This window comes from Salmo salar, chromosome 02 (genome assembly GCF_965601325.2).
Source record: "Salmo salar chromosome 02, fSalSal1, whole genome shotgun sequence".
Taxonomy (NCBI): Eukaryota; Metazoa; Chordata; class Actinopteri; order Salmoniformes; family Salmonidae; genus Salmo; species Salmo salar.
Window position 1 is genome coordinate 39,324,382 of NC_138292.1, and position 21,032 is coordinate 39,345,413.

Here is a 21,032-nt window from a genome sequence, read left to right on the forward strand (position 1 = left end):
CGCTACGTGCTTCAGCACTCTGCGGTCCCGTTCTGTGAGCTTGTGTGGCCTACCACCTTGTGGCTGAGCCATTGTTGCTCCTAGATGTTTCCACTTCACAAAATAACAGCACTTACAGTTGACCAGGGCGAGTTAGAACAGAAGTCGCACAGGGAGGGTAAAGCAAAGGGGAGGGTCACGTGAAAATATTTTTTAGGTTTTTAATGACATCCTGTCTCCCCCAATTGTTTTTTTACGGTCCCTTACTGTCATGTGTGCATACATTTTACATACAGTTTGTCCCGGGAACCAAACCCACTATCCTGATGCCATGCTGTACCAACTGAGTTGCATAGGACCACAAGTGAAGAACTATCTAGTACAATTAACCAAGTAATCATCATCATCCTAATCATCATCAAGAAATGAATACATGTGATATGATTACAAAATGAATATACAAACGTGAAATAAAATCTGAAATACAGATGAACTGAAAGAAACATAAAGGGTGGAAATGGATGGTAAAACCAAAATATTTGGAGATGACAAAGTGAAAAGCTTGATTTAAGCTTGTTATTTACATGTATCTGATAAGTTAAAAAGATTCTGATGAGGTGTATTACCATGGTCCCTGTATTCACATCTCTCAGGTAGAGACGAAACCGTGAATCCAGAGTTACGCTCATGGTGTTACTGCCGCTGTCCCCTCTGCAGTGTTCACATATCACTACCACTGGTCTCTCTGAGCTTCTCTGCTGCCACACTCTTTCCTCTAACACACACACACACACACACACATCACAAACACATGCACGTTCGCACATATGGACACACAGACACACAAACACACACAGATGTGCGCACACACACACACATTCACACACACACACATATACGTTATTTGTGGTCAAACAAATGTTACTTGTATACACAATTCCATTAGTGCTAGAACTACAGGGATTTTTTTTGGTATGCAAATCACTAATACCAGCCTAAAGAGTGCTCTCACCTGTATGACCTCATAAGTAGAGGTCACGTTGGAGATCTGTAGTGTGGCGTATGTGTCACCTACTGCCTGTTGGCAGACATGGGGACATGTCACACAGTAAGTGCCTCACACATAATACAGTATTTCTTAGCAAAAGCACAATAAAAAGAAAACACAAGACTATTACCATGCTTTTTCAAAGTAACTATAATAAGTTACCTATTACTGTCTTCAAAACTTGTAAAACAAAAAGAAAATGACAAAGTATTATTATGTAATTTCTAGGTCATTCCAAAGTATTTTCTGTACTGTAAACTAGTGTTACCGACATACCTTCAGTCCTCTGGATAATCTGATAGTGAACAGAGATGATGACAAAGATTAGAACAGGAAATATTGAAACTGATATATTACCATATGGATATATTCATCTCTCATTGACAGACTACCAATGACCAAATTACGCTGGATTTTAGTTCTGGGTTAACCAAGATTATATTAAAGACTATTTCTGAAGAATGTCCATGAAATAATGAAATACAAGATTCTACTTGCTTAGCAATTACAGTAAATCCATTTTACCTGATATATTTATAGACTCCGAAGATGACTGTTAGAATCCACAATACAATGACCACTCCACAGATTATGGATGGAACTGATGTTTGAGCGACAAGACATGTTTGAGTTACTTTGTTAGTTACCAAATCCACTTTCTCTATACTTTATGTATGTTTACCAATAGTCTTTGTAATGAATTTATACAGGTAATAGCATAATCGTTAAATTGTAGAATTGCTTAAAATGTCATTAACTTCATCTTCATGAATTTAATTGTTTAATTATACACAACAACCTGTTTAACCAATGATGGAAAAAAAGTACCATTTCATTGTTACAGCAGTAGGCCTACCTGTAGTTATGGAGGGGTAATGGGGAAAATACACAAAGATGTTGGTCCTATCTTTGCCATAGCTATTTTGTGCTTCACAGCAGAACAGTCCACTCTCACTGATATCCTGCAGAACCAGAAACTGAGATCTAGACTCCATTGGGACCATCTTGCGCTCATTGACTCTGTACCAGGTGTAGTTCTTCACTGGTGGGTTGGCATTGCTGCTGCAAGTCAGAGTCAAAGAGCTGCCCCCTACTACTGAACCAGAGGTAAGGACTGACACTGAGGTGTTCTTGGGAGGGGCTGGGGAAAAGAAACATTAGATATTGTATGTCAAGAGTCATTTTAGTGTGTGTTATGATACTGTCTATAGTTTAAACTATTGTTCATATTTGGTTTCATTGTGTACATACACATTCCATCTAGTTGAATGACAGATGAGTTCTCAGTTCCATGGTCATTGATGGATTCACAGTAGAAATAACTATCATCTGCTGGTACCTGGACAGTTAGCATTCTGCTAGCCCCCACTGTTGAAACCTGTTCTCCAATAACTCTGTACCAGTTGTAGCGCCCCACTGCTGGGTTGGCATTGCTGCTGCAAGTCAGAGTCACAGAACTGCCCTCTACCACTGAACCAGAGGGACTGACTGACACTGAGGTGTTCTTGGGAGAGTCTGAGGGAGAGCGCACAGAAAGTTGTCAAATTCTATAGAAATAATTAACTTACCATACATGAATCAAACTTACCATGCATGAATCAACTTACAAAGAACAGCGACTGTCAGATAAGTTTCGGATGATTTATCACTCTTGCCAGCTTGTCGTTTGTACAGCGCAGTGCAGGAGATCTTCTCTCCATGGTGGACATGTGAAGCGGTGAAGTTCAGGAGAGAAGTTATGACTTGATTCGGAGTCTCCTGCAAATCCTCCACACTGTCACTCAGTGTGGGGGTCCATGTCAGAGTTGGAGGAAGTGAGGGACAGGGGGCAGCAGCAGAGCAGATCAAACTCACTGAGGTCCCCTCCATCACATTTACTGTTGCTGGACTTAGAGTGGGTTTGGATGGATTTTCTGAGGGAGTAAAAAAAAAATGTTTTATTACATGAGCAGTGCATTAAATACAGCCAGTTCAAACCTGCAACTTAAATGAACACAACACAACACAAAACTAGCATATTCTAATGATACTCTACCTTTTACATTAATTGTGACAGGTTCTGGAAAACTATATTTCAGAGGATTGTCACAGTCAATTTTGAATGAAAAGTAGTCATTGAAAGAAGATAAGTCATTCAGGATTGTGGTGCATTCCTTCTGCTGCAAGTTCCCAGTTAGATTCCCTTGAATTTTGTTTAAGCCTTTTCCTGTCAGACTAGAATCAAACACTTGTACTCCTGCCCATCCTTTCTTCCATATTCCTTTACATGAAGTTGTGAGGAATGACTCAAATCCAGATTGCAGTGTAAATGAGCAGGGAATGGCCACACAAGATCCACTCAGAGCCTTTATATTCTGAGGCAACAGAGATGCAAAATCTAGGCACAGAACACCTGAAATACACAACAACAAAATATTAGACTGGGGTGTTAGGTTGTTTTCAACTTCACTAGGGTGTTGTTTTGTCCTACAAACTGCCCAAAAATATGCTGGCTAGTTATTTAGCGATGTGCAGAACAATCTGGCTAGCATTTTGGGGGGACGTAGCAATGCTAGTAGACCTGGATTGTATGAACTATCCCTTTAAAGGCCCAGTGCAAACGTTTTTATCTCAATATCAAATTATTTCTGGGTAACAATAAAGCAATGTACTGTAATATTTAAAAAAAATGTTTTTTACAATTTATGTTTCAAGCAAGAATTTTGCTAGGACTGTCTGGGAGTGGGGAAGGGTACAAAATGGTGCATTAACCACAGTGTGGATCAATCCACCTGAGCAGAGAAGGGATATGTAACCTTAAAACTAAGTTATTGGCAGAGAGGTTTGAAACGCTCTTTGTTATTTGTCTATTAACTTTACCCCCCTGGTGATGTCACTAGGCATGACAAAACTCCACCCATGCAAAACCTGCTGATTAGAAGGTCCTGTATTTCAACCAGCAACTTTGGTGAAATAACACTGATCACATTTTTACAGTGTTAGTTTCACCAGCTGTTGTATAAATATGATACAAAACACAGGAAAAACTGAATGTTGACTGCGCTGGGCTTTTAATAAGTATCAGAACACTAATCATGTTTCCATCCACAGTTTGTATGCGAGTAAAGTCATACCGTATTACAACAAAAAATCAGGATGGCAGTAGCGAGGTCTATTGGCGACAGATTTTCATACGAATATTATAAAATCCGATAAAGAAAATATGCATTTTCCTACCAGTGGTGTGTTTCGGATAAAAATCAGTGCATGATGACAGTGCACACAAAATGTAAATTTTCGCTTAAATTTTCATGTACCAAATCAAAATCTAAAGTTCATAGTGTTTCCATCGCATTTTCAACTCATATTTTCTTTATGCAGATTTTTAAATATTCACATGAAAATCTGTCGCCAATTGGATGGGAACCTAGCTAAAGATAACCTAACAAATGTAAATGGTAAAGTGCAATGGGATATACAAGACAGCAGTGCATCAGACCCAGCCTTTCCCACAGCGACCCACCTTGCAGCAGACCACCAATGAGGATGAGTCTTTCAGCTCCTGTGATGTGCATGATTCTCTGTATCAGAAAGGGCCGGATGAGCTCACCTGATATGAAACACTGTCTGGACAGACAGACAGACATGTTCAGTACAGAGGCAGCACACACACTTCATTACACTGTCTTCATTTTTTAAAACATGAAACCAACAGTGAAAATAACTTTGAAATAAAGTTAAACACATCAAAATGTTGACATTTTAGTTTTGATTTGTCATTGATTCCATACAGATTTTGATTTTAGGGAACTGAAACAACATTGACCCTATTCTCCACAAGAAAGTCTGAGTTTTCTTGCTTTTTTATTTGACATGTTGGCTACACTACAAACATTTGTATCATAATGAGATTAGAATCATAGTAATATGAGCATATTTCTCACATAATAAATATAGAATAAAAAATACATTATTTCATTATACCCTGAAGCCAATGAAGCTGTGTTGATTCTGAGTAAGTATAAATACCTAAATGAAGCATAATAAAGTCAAACAGGTTCATATTTTGGGTGTAGATTCATTTCCATTGAAAATACTGACCAATACAAATGAATGAAGCATAAAGAGCTGTGAGCTGATTAGGTTGATATTTGTGCTAATCTAGATGTAGCCTACACCTGAACCACTAAAGAAAATGTAGCCTAGTTGAACTTGACAATATCTACAATTCCATTTTAATTAGATGCTATCAATATCTGAAATGTGTTCCCAAATACAACTCATCCGAAAATATCAACACGTGGGGACACATGTACATAAACTTTAAAATGCTTCACTCCACAGTACAAAATTTGGACAGTCACATGAATTACCATAACAGAAAAAGTACAAACAGAAATTGTGTCTTCGACCTCTTACCAGTATTCACGCGATGGTCATCTGTTCAAATCCAATGCACAATTCAGGCTATATAAATGACACCTGAAGTGGTGTTCTGTTGTCAAGCTGCCTGTCACTGCAGACATTCAGAAGAAGTGCCACTGCTGTTTGCAAGACACAGAATTTTCCTTCATTGAATAAGCGTCAACCCACAAGCACTAGCCTTCATCTGTAGTATCAAATGATCATCAGATTTTCTTTTCAATCACATTTACTAGTTAAATATATCAAGCTTCACAAGGAAGGCAACATCCTCTGATTCCAGATTAAATACATGCAGACATATAATCCAGTGACCTGTAAATTACACAGAAAGCTATAGCCCCTTGCAATATCTCTTTATTTCTCTTTTTTAAACATTTTTTTCTTTTAAAGGAACACAAGCCAACAGTAATTCATCCAGAGATTTAAATCCACTAATGTAATGATATAGTTTCAAGTCTATTTTTACAGCGAGTTCCAGTTCTAGTTTAACTGCTCAAGACATGTGGCTGAAGGAAATGACAAGTTTGATATATTGCATAACTTGTTACTTTCCATAGTTACTACTCAATGTGCTACCATTCAAAGAAGAAGTAAAAGCAAACTTTAATGTGGATATCATAAACGTACAATTCAAAGGGCTTAGAAAGAGAGAAATTACATGAAGAAATTAATAAAAGTCTCTTTGATGATGAATTTATATTAATGTTACTCTACACAATATATTAACCCTTCAGTGTTGAGGAGATAATATACATATATATATACAGGACCTATCAAAAGGTTGGACACACCTACTCATTAATGGGTCTTTCTTTATTTTTACTATTTTCTGCAATGTAGAATAATAGTGAAGATATCAAAACTATGAAATAACACATGGAATCATGTAGTAACCAAACAAAGTGTTAAACAAATCAAAATACATGGACATGATATGCAAACATGATTGTCATTGAATAATAGCCATTTAGCTGGCAGGTGTCTTCACTGACATTATCAATCTCTCCCTGACCCAGTCTGTAATACCTACAAGAACGCCAAGGTAACCTGTCTAAATGACTACCGCCCTGTAGTACTCACATTTGTAGTCATGAAATGCTTTCAAAGGCTGGTCATGGCTCACATCAACACCATTATCCCAGACACCATGGGCACACTCCATTTCGCATACTGCATTAACAGATTTGTGCACGGGTGCACTGTCATACTGAAGCAGGAAAGGGCCTTCCCCAAACTGTTGCCACAAAGTTGGAAGAACAGAATCGTCTAGATTGCCATTGTATGCTGTAGCTTTACGATTTCCCTTCATTGGAACAGAGGGGCCTAGCCCGAACCATGAAAAACAGCCCCAGACCATTATTCCTCCTCCACCAAACTTTACAGTTGGCACTATGCATTGGGTCATGTAGCATTGTCCTGGCTTATGCTAAACCCAGATTTGTCCGTCGGACTGCCAGATGATGAAGCTTCATCACTCCAGAGAATCCGTTTCCACGCAGAGCTTTACACCACTTCACCCAACGCTTGGCATTGTGCATGGTGAAATTAGACTTGTGTGCTGCTGCTCAGCCATGGAAACCCGACAAACAGTTATTGAGCTCACGTTGCTTCCAGAGGTAGTTTGGAACTTGGTAGTGAGTGTTGCAACCAAGGACAAACGTTTTTTACACGCTACGTGCTTCAGCACTCTGCGGTCCCGTTCTGTGAGCTTGTGTGGCCTACCACCTTGTGGCTGAGCCATTGTTGCTCCTAGATGTTTCCACTTCACAAAATAACAGCACTTACAGTTGACCAGGGCGAGTTAGAACAGAAGTCGCACAGGGAGGGTAAAGCAAAGGGGAGGGTCACGTGAAAATATTTTTTAGGTTTTTAATGACATCCTGTCTCCCCCAATTGTTTTTTTACGGTCCCTTACTGTCATGTGTGCATACATTTTACATACAGTTTGTCCCGGGAACCAAACCCACTATCCTGATGCCATGCTGTACCAACTGAGTTGCATAGGACCACAAGTGAAGAACTATCTAGTACAATTAACCAAGTAATCATCATCATCCTAATCATCATCAAGAAATGAATACATGTGATATGATTACAAAATGAATATACAAACGTGAAATAAAATCTGAAATACAGATGAACTGAAAGAAACATAAAGGGTGGAAATGGATGGTAAAACCAAAATATTTGGAGATGACAAAGTGAAAAGCTTGATTTAAGCTTGTTATTTACATGTATCTGATAAGTTAAAAAGATTCTGATGAGGTGTACTACCACGTTCCCTGTATTCACGTCTCTCAGGTAGAGACGAAACCGTGAATCCAGAGTTACGCTCATGGTGTTACTGCCGCTGTCCCCTCTGCAGTGTTCACATATCACTACCACTGGTCTCTCTGAGCTTCTCTGCTGCCACACTCTTTCCTCTAACACACACACACACACACACATCACAAACACATGCACGTTCGCACATATGGACACACAGACACACAAACACACACAGATGTGCGCACACACACACATTCACACACACACACATATACGTTATTTGTGGTCAAACAAATGTTACTTGTATACACAATTCCAATAGTGCTAGAACTGCAGGGATTTTTTTTGGTATGCAAATCACTAATACCAGCCTAAAGAGTGCTCTCACCTGTATGACCTCATAAGTAGAGGTCACGTTGGAGATCTGTAGTGTAGCGTATGTGTCACCTACTGCCTGTTGGCAGACATGGGGACATGTCACACAGTAAGTGCCTCACACATAATACAGTATTTCTTAGCAAAAGCACAATAAAAAGAAAACACAAGACTATTACCATGCTTTTTCAAAGTAACTACAATAAGTTACCTATTACTGTCTTCAAAACTTGTAAAATAAAAAGAAAATGACAAAGTATTATTATGTAATTTCTAGGTCATTCCAAAGTATTTTCTGTACTGTAAACTAGTGTTACCGACATACCTTCAGTCCTCTGGATAATCTGATAGTGAACAGAGATGATGACAAAGATTAGAACAGGAAATATTGAAACTGATATATTACCATATGGATATATTCATCTCTCATTGACAGACTATCAATGACCAAATGACGCTGGATTTTAGTTCTGGGTTAACCAAGATTATATTAAAGACTATTTCTGAAGAATGTCCATGAAATAATGAAATACAAGATTCTACTTGCTTAGCAATTACAGTAAATCCATTTTACCTGATATATTTATAGACTCCGAAGATGACTGTTAGAATCCACAATACAATGACCACTCCACAGATTATGGATGGAACTGATGTTTGAGCGACAAGACATGTTTGAGTTACTTTGTTAGTTACCAAATCCACTTTCTCTATACTTTATGTATGTTTACCAATAGTCTTTGTAATGAATTTATACAGGTAATAGCATAATCGTTAAATTGTAGAATTGCTTAAAATGTCATTAACTTCATCTTCATGAATTTAATTGTTTAATTATACACAACAACCTGTTTAACCAATGATGGAAAAAAAGTACCATTTCATTGTTACAGCAGTAGGCCTACCTGTAGTTATGGAGGGGTAATGGGGAAAATACACAAAGATGTTGGTCCTATCTTTGCCATAGCTATTTTGTGCTTCACAGCAGAACAGTCCACTCTCACTGATATCCTGCAGAACCAGAAACTGAGATCTAGACTCCATTGGGACCATCTTGCGCTCATTGACTCTGTACCAGGTGTAGTTCTTCACTGGTGGGTTGGCATTGCTGCTGCAAGTCAGAGTCAAAGAGCTGCCCCCTACTACTGAACCAGAGGTAAGGACTGACACTGAGGTGTTCTTGGGAGGGGCTGGGGAAAAGAAACATTAGATATTGTATGTCAAGAGTCATTTTAGTGTGTGTTATGATACTGTCTATAGTTTAAACTATTGTTCATATTTGGTTTCATTGTGTACATACACATTCCATCTAGTTGAATGACAGATGAGTTCTCAGTTCCATGGTCATTGATGGATTCACAGTAGAAATAACTATCATCTGCTGGTACCTGGACAGTTAGCATTCTGCTAGCCCCCACTGTTGAAACCTGTTCTCCAATAACTCTGTACCAGTTGTAGCGCCCCACTGCTGGGTTGGCATTGCTGCTGCAAGTCAGAGTCACAGAACTGCCCTCTACCACTGAACCAGAGGGACTGACTGACACTGAGGTGTTCTTGGGAGAGTCTGAGGGAGAGCGCACAGAAAGTTGTCAAATTCTATAGAAATAATTAACTTACCATACATGAATCAAACTTACCATGCATGAATCAACTTACAAAGAACAGCGACTGTCAGATAAGTTTCGGATGATTTATCACTCTTGCCAGCTTGTCGTTTGTACAGCGCAGTGCAGGAGATCTTCTCTCCATGGTGGACATGTGAAGCGGTGAAGTTCAGGAGAGAAGTTATGACTTGATTCGGAGTCTCCTGCAAATCCTCCACACTGTCACTCAGTGTGGGGGTCCATGTCAGAGTTGGAGGAAGTGAGGGACAGGGGGCAGCAGCAGAGCAGATCAAACTCACTGAGGTCCCCTCCATCACATTTACTGTTGCTGGACTTAGAGTGGGTTTGGATGGATTTTCTGAGGGAGTAAAAAAAAAATGTTTTATTACATGAGCAGTGCATTAAATACAGCCAGTTCAAACCTGCAACTTAAATGAACACAACACAACACAAAACTAGCATATTCTAATGATACTCTACCTTTTACATTAATTGTGACAGGTTCTGGAAAACTATATTTCAGAGGATTGTCACAGTCAATTTTGAATGAAAAGTAGTCATTGAAAGAAGATAAGTCATTCAGGATTGTGGTGCATTCCTTCTGCTGCAAGTTCCCAGTTAGATTCCCTTGAATTTTGTTTAAGCCTTTTCCTGTCAGACTAGAATCAAACACTTGTACTCCTGCCCATCCTTTCTTCCATATTCCTTTACATGAAGTTGTGAGGAATGACTCAAATCCAGATTGCAGTGTAAATGAGCAGGGAATGGCCACACAAGATCCACTCAGAGCCTTTATATTCTGAGGCAACAGAGATGCAAAATCTAGGCACAGAACACCTGAAATACACAACAACAAAATATTAGACTGGGGTGTTAGGTTGTTTTCAACTTCACTAGGGTGTTGTTTTGTCCTACAAACTGCCCAAAAATATGCTGGCTAGTTATTTAGCGATGTGCAGAACAATCTGGCTAGCATTTTGGGGGGACGTAGCAATGCTAGTAGACCTGGATTGTATGAACTATCCCTTTAAAGGCCCAGTGCAAACGTTTTTATCTCAATATCAAATTATTTCTGGGTAACAATAAAGCAATGTACTGTAATATTTAAAAAAAATGTTTTTTACAATTTATGTTTCAAGCAAGAATTTTGCTAGGACTGTCTGGGAGTGGGGAAGGGTACAAAATGGTGCATTAACCACAGTGTGGATCAATCCACCTGAGCAGAGAAGGGATATGTAACCTTAAAACTAAGTTATTGGCAGAGAGGTTTGAAACGCTCTTTGTTATTTGTCTATTAACTTTACCCCCCTGGTGATGTCACTAGGCATGACAAAACTCCACCCATGCAAAACCTGCTGATTAGAAGGTCCTGTATTTCAACCAGCAACTTTGGTGAAATAACACTGATCACATTTTTACAGTGTTAGTTTCACCAGCTGTTGTATAAATATGATACAAAACACAGGAAAAACTGAATGTTGACTGCGCTGGGCTTTTAATAAGTATCAGAACACTAATCATGTTTCCATCCACAGTTTGTATGCGAGTAAAGTCATACCGTATTACAACAAAAAATCAGGATGGCAGTAGCGAGGTCTATTGGCGACAGATTTTCATACGAATATTATAAAATCCGATAAAGAAAATATGCATTTTCCTACCAGTGGTGTGTTTCGGATAAAAATCAGTGCATGATGACAGTGCACACAAAATGTAAATTTTCGCTTAAATTTTCATGTACCAAATCAAAATCTAAAGTTCATAGTGTTTCCATCGCATTTTCAACTCATATTTTCTTTATGCAGATTTTTAAATATTCACATGAAAATCTGTCGCCAATTGGATGGGAACCTAGCTAAAGATAACCTAACAAATGTAAATGGTAAAGTGCAATGGGATATACAAGACAGCAGTGCATCAGACCCAGCCTTTCCCACAGCGACCCACCTTGCAGCAGACCACCAATGAGGATGAGTCTTTCAGCTCCTGTGATGTGCATGATTCTCTGTATCAGAAAGGGCCGGATGAGCTCACCTGATATGAAACACTGTCTGGACAGACAGACAGACATACATGTTCAGTACAGAGGCAGCACACACACTTCATTACACTGTCTTCATTTTTTTAAACATGAAACCAACAGTGAAAATAACTTTTAAATAAAGTTAAACACATCAAAATGTTGACATTTTAGTTTTGATTTGTCATTGATTCCATACAGATTTTGATTTTAGGGAACTGAAACAACATTGACCCTATTCTCCACAAGAAAGTCTGAGTTTTCTTGCTTTTTTATTTGACATGTTGGCTACACTACAAACATTTGTATCATAATGAGATTAGAATCATAGTAATATGAGCATATTTCTCACATAATAAATATAGAATAAAAAATACATTATTTCATTATACCCTGAAGCCAATGAAGCTGTGTTGATTCTGAGTAAGTATAAATACCTAAATGAAGCATAATAAAGTCAAACAGGTTCATATTTTGGGTGTAGATTCATTTCCATTGAAAATACTGACCAATACAAATGAATGAAGCATAAAGAGCTGTGAGCTGATTAGGTTGATATTTGTGCTAATCTAGATGTAGCCTACACCTGAACCACTAAAGAAAATGTAGCCTAGTTGAACTTGACAATATCTACAATTCCATTTTAATTAGATGCTATCAATATCTGAAATGTGTTCCCAAATACAACTCATCCGAAAATATCAACACGTGGGGACACATGTACATAAACTTTAAAATGCTTCACTCCACAGTACAAAATTTGGACAGTCACATGAATTACCATAACAGAAAAAGTACAAACAGAAATTGTGTCTTCGACCTCTTACCAGTATTCACGCGATGGTCATCTGTTCAAATCCAATGCACAATTCAGGCTATATAAATGACACCTGAAGTGGTGTTCTGTTGTCAAGCTGCCTGTCACTGCAGACATTCAGAAGAAGTGCCACTGCTGTTTGCAAGACACAGAATTTTCCTTCATTGAATAAGCGTCAACCCACAAGCACTAGCCTTCATCTGTAGTATCAAATGATCATCAGATTTTCTTTTCAATCACATTTACTAGTTAAATATATCAAGCTTCACAAGGAAGGCAACATCCTCTGATTCCAGATTAAATACATGCAGACATATAATCCAGTGACCTGTAAATTACACAGAAAGCTATAGCCCCTTGCAATATCTCTTTATTTCTCTTTTTTAAACATTTTTTTCTTTTAAAGGAACACAAGCCAACAGTAATTCATCCAGAGATTTAAATCCACTAATGTAATGATATAGTTTCAAGTCTATTTTTACAGCGAGTTCCAGTTCTAGTTTAACTGCTCAAGACATGTGGCTGAAGGAAATGACAAGTTTGATATATTGCATAACTTGTTACTTTCCATAGTTACTACTCAATGTGCTACCATTCAAAGAAGAAGTAAAAGCAAACTTTAATGTGGATATCATAAACGTACAATTCAAAGGGCTTAGAAAGAGAGAAATTACATGAAGAAATTAATAAAAGTCTCTTTGATGATGAATTTATATTAATGTTACTCTACACAATATATTAACCCTTCAGTGTTGAGGAGATAATATACATATATATATACAGGACCTATCAAAAGGTTGGACACACCTACTCATTAATGGGTCTTTCTTTATTTTTACTATTTTCTGCAATGTAGAATAATAGTGAAGATATCAAAACTATGAAATAACACATGGAATCATGTAGTAACCAAACAAAGTGTTAAACAAATCAAAATACATGGACATGATATGCAAACATGATTGTCATTGAATAATAGCCATTTAGCTGGCAGGTGTCTTCACTGACATTATCAATCTCTCCCTGACCCAGTCTGTAATACCTACAAGAACGCCAAGGTAACCTGTCTAAATGACTACCGCCCTGTAGTACTCACATTTGTAGTCATGAAATGCTTTCAAAGGCTGGTCATGGCTCACATCAACACCATTATCCCAGACACCATGGGCACACTCCATTTCGCATACTGCATTAACAGATTTGTGCACGGGTGCACTGTCATACTGAAGCAGGAAAGGGCCTTCCCCAAACTGTTGCCACAAAGTTGGAAGAACAGAATCGTCTAGATTGCCATTGTATGCTGTAGCTTTACGATTTCCCTTCATTGGAACAGAGGGGCCTAGCCCGAACCATGAAAAACAGCCCCAGACCATTATTCCTCCTCCACCAAACTTTACAGTTGGCACTATGCATTGGGTCATGTAGCATTGTCCTGGCTTATGCTAAACCCAGATTTGTCCGTCGGACTGCCAGATGATGAAGCTTCATCACTCCAGAGAATCCGTTTCCACGCAGAGCTTTACACCACTTCACCCAACGCTTGGCATTGTGCATGGTGAAATTAGACTTGTGTGCTGCTGCTCAGCCATGGAAACCCGACAAACAGTTATTGAGCTCACGTTGCTTCCAGAGGTAGTTTGGAACTTGGTAGTGAGTGTTGCAACCAAGGACAAACGTTTTTTACACGCTACGTGCTTCAGCACTCTGCGGTCCCGTTCTGTGAGCTTGTGTGGCCTACCACCTTGTGGCTGAGCCATTGTTGCTCCTAGATGTTTCCACTTCACAAAATAACAGCACTTACAGTTGACCAGGGCGAGTTAGAACAGAAGTCGCACAGGGAGGGTAAAGCAAAGGGGAGGGTCACGTGAAAATATTTTTTAGGTTTTTAATGACATCCTGTCTCCCCCAATTGTTTTTTTACGGTCCCTTACTGTCATGTGTGCATACATTTTACATACAGTTTGTCCCGGGAACCAAACCCACTATCCTGATGCCATGCTGTACCAACTGAGTTGCATAGGACCACAAGTGAAGAACTATCTAGTACAATTAACCAAGTAATCATCATCATCCTAATCATCATCAAGAAATGAATACATGTGATATGATTACAAAATGAATATACAAACGTGAAATAAAATCTGAAATACAGATGAACTGAAAGAAACATAAAGGGTGGAAATGGATGGTAAAACCAAAATATTTGGAGATGACAAAGTGAAAAGCTTGATTTAAGCTTGTTATTTACATGTATCTGATAAGTTAAAAAGATTCTGATGAGGTGTACTACCACGTTCCCTGTATTCACGTCTCTCAGGTAGAGACGAAACCGTGAATCCAGAGTTACGCTCATGGTGTTACTGCCGCTGTCCCCTCTGCAGTGTTCACATATCACTACCACTGGTCTCTCTGAGCTTCTCTGCTGCCACACTCTTTCCTCTAACACACACACACACACACACATCACAAACACATGCACGTTCGCACATATGGACACACAGACACACAAACACACACAGATGTGCGCACACACACACATTCACACACACACACATATACGTTATTTGTGGTCAAACAAATGTTACTTGTATACACAATTCCAATAGTGCTAGAACTGCAGGGATTTTTTTTGGTATGCAAATCACTAATACCAGCCTAAAGAGTGCTCTCACCTGTATGACCTCATAAGTAGAGGTCACGTTGGAGATCTGTAGTGTAGCGTATGTGTCACCTACTGCCTGTTGGCAGACATGGGGACATGTCACACAGTAAGTGCCTCACACATAATACAGTATTTCTTAGCAAAAGCACAATAAAAAGAAAACACAAGACTATTACCATGCTTTTTCAAAGTAACTACAATAAGTTACCTATTACTGTCTTCAAAACTTGTAAAATAAAAAGAAAATGACAAAGTATTATTATGTAATTTCTAGGTCATTCCAAAGTATTTTCTGTACTGTAAACTAGTGTTACCGACATACCTTCAGTCCTCTGGATAATCTGATAGTGAACAGAGATGATGACAAAGATTAGAACAGGAAATATTGAAACTGATATATTACCATATGGATATATTCATCTCTCATTGACAGACTATCAATGACCAAATGACGCTGGATTTTAGTTCTGGGTTAACCAAGATTATATTAAAGACTATTTCTGAAGAATGTCCATGAAATAATGAAATACAAGATTCTACTTGCTTAGCAATTACAGTAAATCCATTTTACCTGATATATTTATAGACTCCGAAGATGACTGTTAGAATCCACAATACAATGACCACTCCACAGATTATGGATGGAACTGATGTTTGAGCGACAAGACATGTTTGAGTTACTTTGTTAGTTACCAAATCCACTTTCTCTATACTTTATGTATGTTTACCAATAGTCTTTGTAATGAATTTATACAGGTAATAGCATAATCGTTAAATTGTAGAATTGCTTAAAATGTCATTAACTTCATCTTCATGAATTTAATTGTTTAATTATACACAACAACCTGTTTAACCAATGATGGAAAAAAAGTACCATTTCATTGTTACAGCAGTAGGCCTACCTGTAGTTATGGAGGGGTAATGGGGAAAATACACAAAGATGTTGGTCCTATCTTTGCCATAGCTATTTTGTGCTTCACAGCAGAACAGTCCACTCTCACTGATATCCTGCAGAACCAGAAACTGAGATCTAGACTCCATTGGGACCATCTTGCGCTCATTGACTCTGTACCAGGTGTAGTTCTTCACTGGTGGGTTGGCATTGCTGCTGCAAGTCAGAGTCAAAGAGCTGCCCCCTACTACTGAACCAGAGGTAAGGACTGACACTGAGGTGTTCTTGGGAGGGGCTGGGGAAAAGAAACATTAGATATTGTATGTCAAGAGTCATTTTAGTGTGTGTTATGATACTGTCTATAGTTTAAACTATTGTTCATATTTGGTTTCATTGTGTACATACACATTCCATCTAGTTGAATGACAGATGAGTTCTCAGTTCCATGGTCATTGATGGATTCACAGTAGAAATAACTATCATCTGCTGGTACCTGGACAGTTAGCATTCTGCTAGCCCCCACTGTTGAAACCTGTTCTCCAATAACTCTGTACCAGTTGTAGCGCCCCACTGCTGGGTTGGCATTGCTGCTGCAAGTCAGAGTCACAGAACTGCCCTCTACCACTGAACCAGAGGGACTGACTGACACTGAGGTGTTCTTGGGAGAGTCTGAGGGAGAGCGCACAGAAAGTTGTCAAATTCTATAGAAATAATGAACTTATCATACATGAATCAAACTTACCATGCATGAATCAACTTACAAAGAACAGCGACTGTCAGATAAGTTTCGGATGATTTATCACTCTTGCCAGCTTGTCGTTTGTACAGCGCAGTGCAGGAGATATTCTCTCCATGGTGGACATGTGAAGCGGTGAAGTTCAGGAGAGAAGTTATGACTTGATTCGGAGTCTCCTGCAAATCCTCCACACTGTCACTCAGTGTGGGGGTCCATGTCAGAGTTGGAGGAAGTGAGGGACAGGGGGCAGCAGCAGAGCAGATCAAACTCACTGAGGTCCCCTCCATCACATTTACTGTTGCTGGACTTAGAGTGGGTTTGGATGGATTTTCTGAGGGAGTAAAAAAGAAATGTTTTATTACATGAGCAGTGCATTAAATACAGCCAGTTCAAACCTGCAACTTAAATGAACACAACACAACACAAAACTAGCATATTCTAATGATACTCTACCTTTTACATTAATTGTGACAGGTTCTGGAAAACTATATTTCAGAGGATTGTCACAGTCAATTCTGAATGAAAAGTAGTCATTGAAAGAAGATAAGTCATTCAGGATTGTGGTGCATTCCTTCTGCTGCAAGTTCCCAGTTAGATTCCCTTGAATTTTGTTTAAGCCTTTTCCTGTCAGACTAGAATCAAACACTTGTACTCCTGCCCATCCTTTCTTCCATATTCCTTTACATGAAGTTGTGAGGAATGACTCAAATCCAGATTTCAGTGTAAATGAGCAGGGAATGGCCACACAAGATCCACTCAGAGCCTTTATATTCTGAGGCAACAGAGATGCAAAATCTAGGCACAGAACACCTGAAATACACAACAACAAAATATTAGACTGGGGTGTTAGGTTGTTTTCAACTTCACTAGGGTGTTGTTTTGTCCTACAAACTGCCCAAAAATATGCTGGCTAGTTATTTAGCGATGTGCAGAACAATCTGGCTAGCATTTTGGGGGGACCTAGCAATGCTAGTAGACCTGGATTGTATGAACTATCCCTTTAAAGGCCCAGTGCAAACGTTTTTATCTCAATATCAAATTATTTCTGGGTAACAATAAAGCAATGTACTGTAATATTTAAAAAAAATGTTTTTTACAATTTATGTTTCAAGCAAGAATTTTGCTAGGACTGTCTGGGAGTGGGGAAGGGTACAAAATGGTGCATTAACCACAGTGTGGATCAATCCACCTGAGCAGAGAAGGGATATGTAACCTTAAAACTAAGTTATTGGCAGAGAGGTTTGAAACGCTCTTTGTTATTTGTCTATTAACTTTACCCCCCTGGTGATGTCACTAGGCATGACAAAACTCCACCCATGCAAAACCTGCTGATTAGAAGGTCCTGTATTTCAACCAGCAACTTTGGTGAAATAACACTGATCACATTTTTACAGTGTTAGTTTCACCAGCTGTTGTATAAATATGATACAAAACACAGGAAAAACTGAATGTTGACTGCGCTGGGCTTTTAATAAGTATCAGAACACTAATCATGTTTCCATCCACAGTTTGTATGCGAGTAAAGTCATACCGTATTACAACAAAAAATCAGGATGGCAGTAGCGAGGTCTATTGGCGACAGATTTTCATACGAATATTATAAAATCCGATAAACAAAATATGCATTTTCCTACCAGTGGTGTGTTTCGGATAAAAATCAGTGCATGATGACAGTGCACACAAAATGTACATTTTCGCTTAAATTTTCATGTACCAAATCAAAATCTAAAGTTCATAGTGTTTCCATCGCATTTTCAACTCATATTTTCTTTATGCAGATTTTTAAATATTCACATGAAAATCTGTCGCCAATTGGATGGGAACCTAGCTAAAGATAACCTAACAAATGTAAATGGTAAAGTGCAATGGGATATACAAGACAGCAGTGCATCAGACCCAGCCTTTCCCACAGCGACCCACCTTGCAGCAGACCACCAATGAGGATGAGTCTTTCAGCTCCTGTGATGTGCATGATTCTCTGTATCAGAAAGGGCCGGATGAGCTCACCTGATATGAAACACTGTCTGGACAGACAGACAGACATACATGTTCAGTACAGAGGCAGCACACACACTTCATTACACTGTCTTCATTTTTTAAAACATGAAACCAACAGTGAAAATAACTTTGAAATAAAGTTAAACACATCAAAATGTTGACATTTTAGTTTTGATTTGTCATTGATTCCATACAGATTTTGATTTTAGGGAACTGAAACAACATTGACCCTATTCTCCACAAGAAAGTCTGAGTTTTCTTGCTTTTTTATTTGACATGTTGGCTACACTACAAACATTTGTATCATAATGAGATTAGAATCATAGTAATATGAGCATATTTCTCACATAATAAATATAGAATAAAAAATACATTATTTCATTATACCCTGAAGCCAATGAAGCTGTGTTGATTCTGAGTAAGTATAAATACCTAAATGAAGCATAATAAAGTCAAACAGGTTCATATTTTGGGTGTAGATTCATTTCCATTGAAAATACTGACCAATACAAATGAATGAAGCATAAAGAGCTGTGAGCTGATTAGGTTGATATTTGTGCTAATCTAGATGTAGCCTACACCTGAACCACTAAAGAAAATGTAGCCTAGTTGAACTTGACAATATCTACAATTCCATTTTAATTAGATGCTATCAATATCTGAAATGTGTTCCCAAATACAACTCATCCGAAAATATCAACACGTGGGGACACATGTACATAAACTTTAAAATGCTTCACTCCACAGTACAAAATTTGGACAGTCACATGAATTACCATAACAGAAAAAGTACAAACAGAAATTGTGTCTTCGACCTCTTACCAGTATTCACGCGATGGTCATCTGTTCAAATCCAATGCACAATTCAGGCTATATAAATGATACCTGAAGTGGTGTTCTGTTGTCAAGCTGCCTGTCACTGCAGACATTCAGAAGAAGTGCCACTTCTGTTTGCAAGACACAGAATTTTCCTTCATTGAATAAGCGTCAACCCACAAGCACTAGCCTTCATCTGTAGTATCAAATGATCATCAGATTTTCTTTTCAATCACATTTACTAGTTAAATAGATCAAGCTTCACAAGGAAGGCAACATCCTCTGATTCTAGATTAATCACATGCAGACATATAATCCAGTGACCTGTAAATTACACAGAAAGCTATAGCCCCTTGCAATATCTCTTTATTTCTCTTTTTTAAACATTTTTTTCTTTTAAAGGAACACAAGCCAACAGTAATTCATCCAGAGATTTAAATCCACTAATGTAATGATATAGTTTCAAGTCTATTTTTACAGCGAGTTCCAGTTCTAGTTTAACTGCTCAAGACATGTGGCTGAAGGAAATGACAAGTTTGATATATTGCATAACTTGTTACTTTCCATAGTTACTACTCAATGTGCTACCATTCAAAGAAGAAGTAAAAGCAAACTTTAATGTGGATATCATAAACGTACAATTCAAAGGGCTTAGAAAGAGAGAAATTACATGAAGAAATTAATAAAAGTCTCTTTGATGATGAATTTATATTAATGTTACTCTACACAATATATTAACCCTTCAGTGTTGAGGAGATCATTTACATACATATATATATATATATATATACAGTACCTATAAAAAGGTTGGACACACCTACTCATTCATGGGTTTTTCTTTATTTTTACTATTTTCTACAATGTAGAATAATAGTGAAGACATCAAAACTATGAAATAACACATGGAATCATGTAGTAACCAAACAAAGTGTTAAACAAATCAAAATACATGGACATGATATGCAATTTCCAAGAACATGATTGTCATTGAATAATAGCCATTTAGCTGGCAGGTGTCTTCACTGACATTATCAATCTCTCCCTGACCCAGTCTGTAATACCTACAAGAACGCCAAGGTAACCTGTCTAAATGACTACCGCCCTGTAGTACTCACATTTGTAGCCATGAAATGCTTTCAAAGGCTGGTCATTGCTCACATCAACACCATTATCCCAGACACCATGGACAGGCTCCAATTCACATGCTGCATTAACAGATTTGTGCACGGGGCATTGTCATGCTGAAGCAGGAAAGGGCCTTTCCCAAACTGTTGCCACAAAGTTGGAAGAACAGAATCGTCTAGATTGTCATTGTATGCTGTAGCTTTACGATTTCCCTTCAATAGAAGTAAGGGGCCTAGCCCGAACCATGAAAAACAGCCCCAGACCATTATTCCTCCTCCACCAAATGTT

The 21,032-nt window shown here is 38.3% G+C and overlaps 1 protein-coding gene across 7 annotated transcripts; it reads right to left on the minus strand.

Annotated features, from left to right (window-relative positions):
* Nucleotides 1-186: 186 nt before the first annotated feature.
* LOC106600191 (B-cell receptor CD22) lies at nt 187-20,376 on the minus strand. Of its 7 annotated transcripts, XR_014380932.1 has the most exons (17): nt 19,626-20,373; nt 18,726-18,829; nt 17,259-17,615; nt 16,831-17,136; nt 16,475-16,738; nt 16,080-16,364; nt 15,749-15,824; nt 15,188-15,518; nt 12,526-14,954; nt 11,626-11,729; nt 10,159-10,515; nt 9,731-10,036; nt 9,375-9,638; nt 8,980-9,264; nt 8,649-8,724; nt 8,088-8,418; nt 7,287-7,854 (listed from the first exon to the last, which is right to left on the minus strand). XR_014380932.1 is itself a non-coding variant. In XM_082962795.1 (11 exons), the coding sequence occupies exons 3-11, from the start codon at nt 4,579-4,581 to the stop codon at nt 710-712; spliced, it is 1,470 nt and encodes a 489-aa protein (XP_082818921.1). In that variant the 5' UTR covers nt 4,582-4,633; nt 5,426-7,854; nt 8,088-8,172; the 3' UTR covers nt 187-709. The 7 variants fall into 7 exon arrangements, 3 of the variants coding, with proteins under 3 accessions (XP_082818921.1, XP_082818925.1, XP_045559756.1); XR_014380936.1 differs by lacking the exon at nt 17,259-17,615 and having other exon boundaries at nt 19,626-20,376; XM_082962795.1 differs by lacking the exons at nt 8,649-8,724; nt 8,980-9,264; nt 9,375-9,638; ... (10 more) ...; nt 18,726-18,829; nt 19,626-20,373 and adding exons at nt 187-754; nt 992-1,057; nt 1,304-1,322; ... (4 more) ...; nt 3,063-3,419; nt 4,530-4,633 and having other exon boundaries at nt 5,426-7,854; nt 8,088-8,172.
* Between the last annotated feature and the right edge of the window lie 656 nt (nt 20,377-21,032).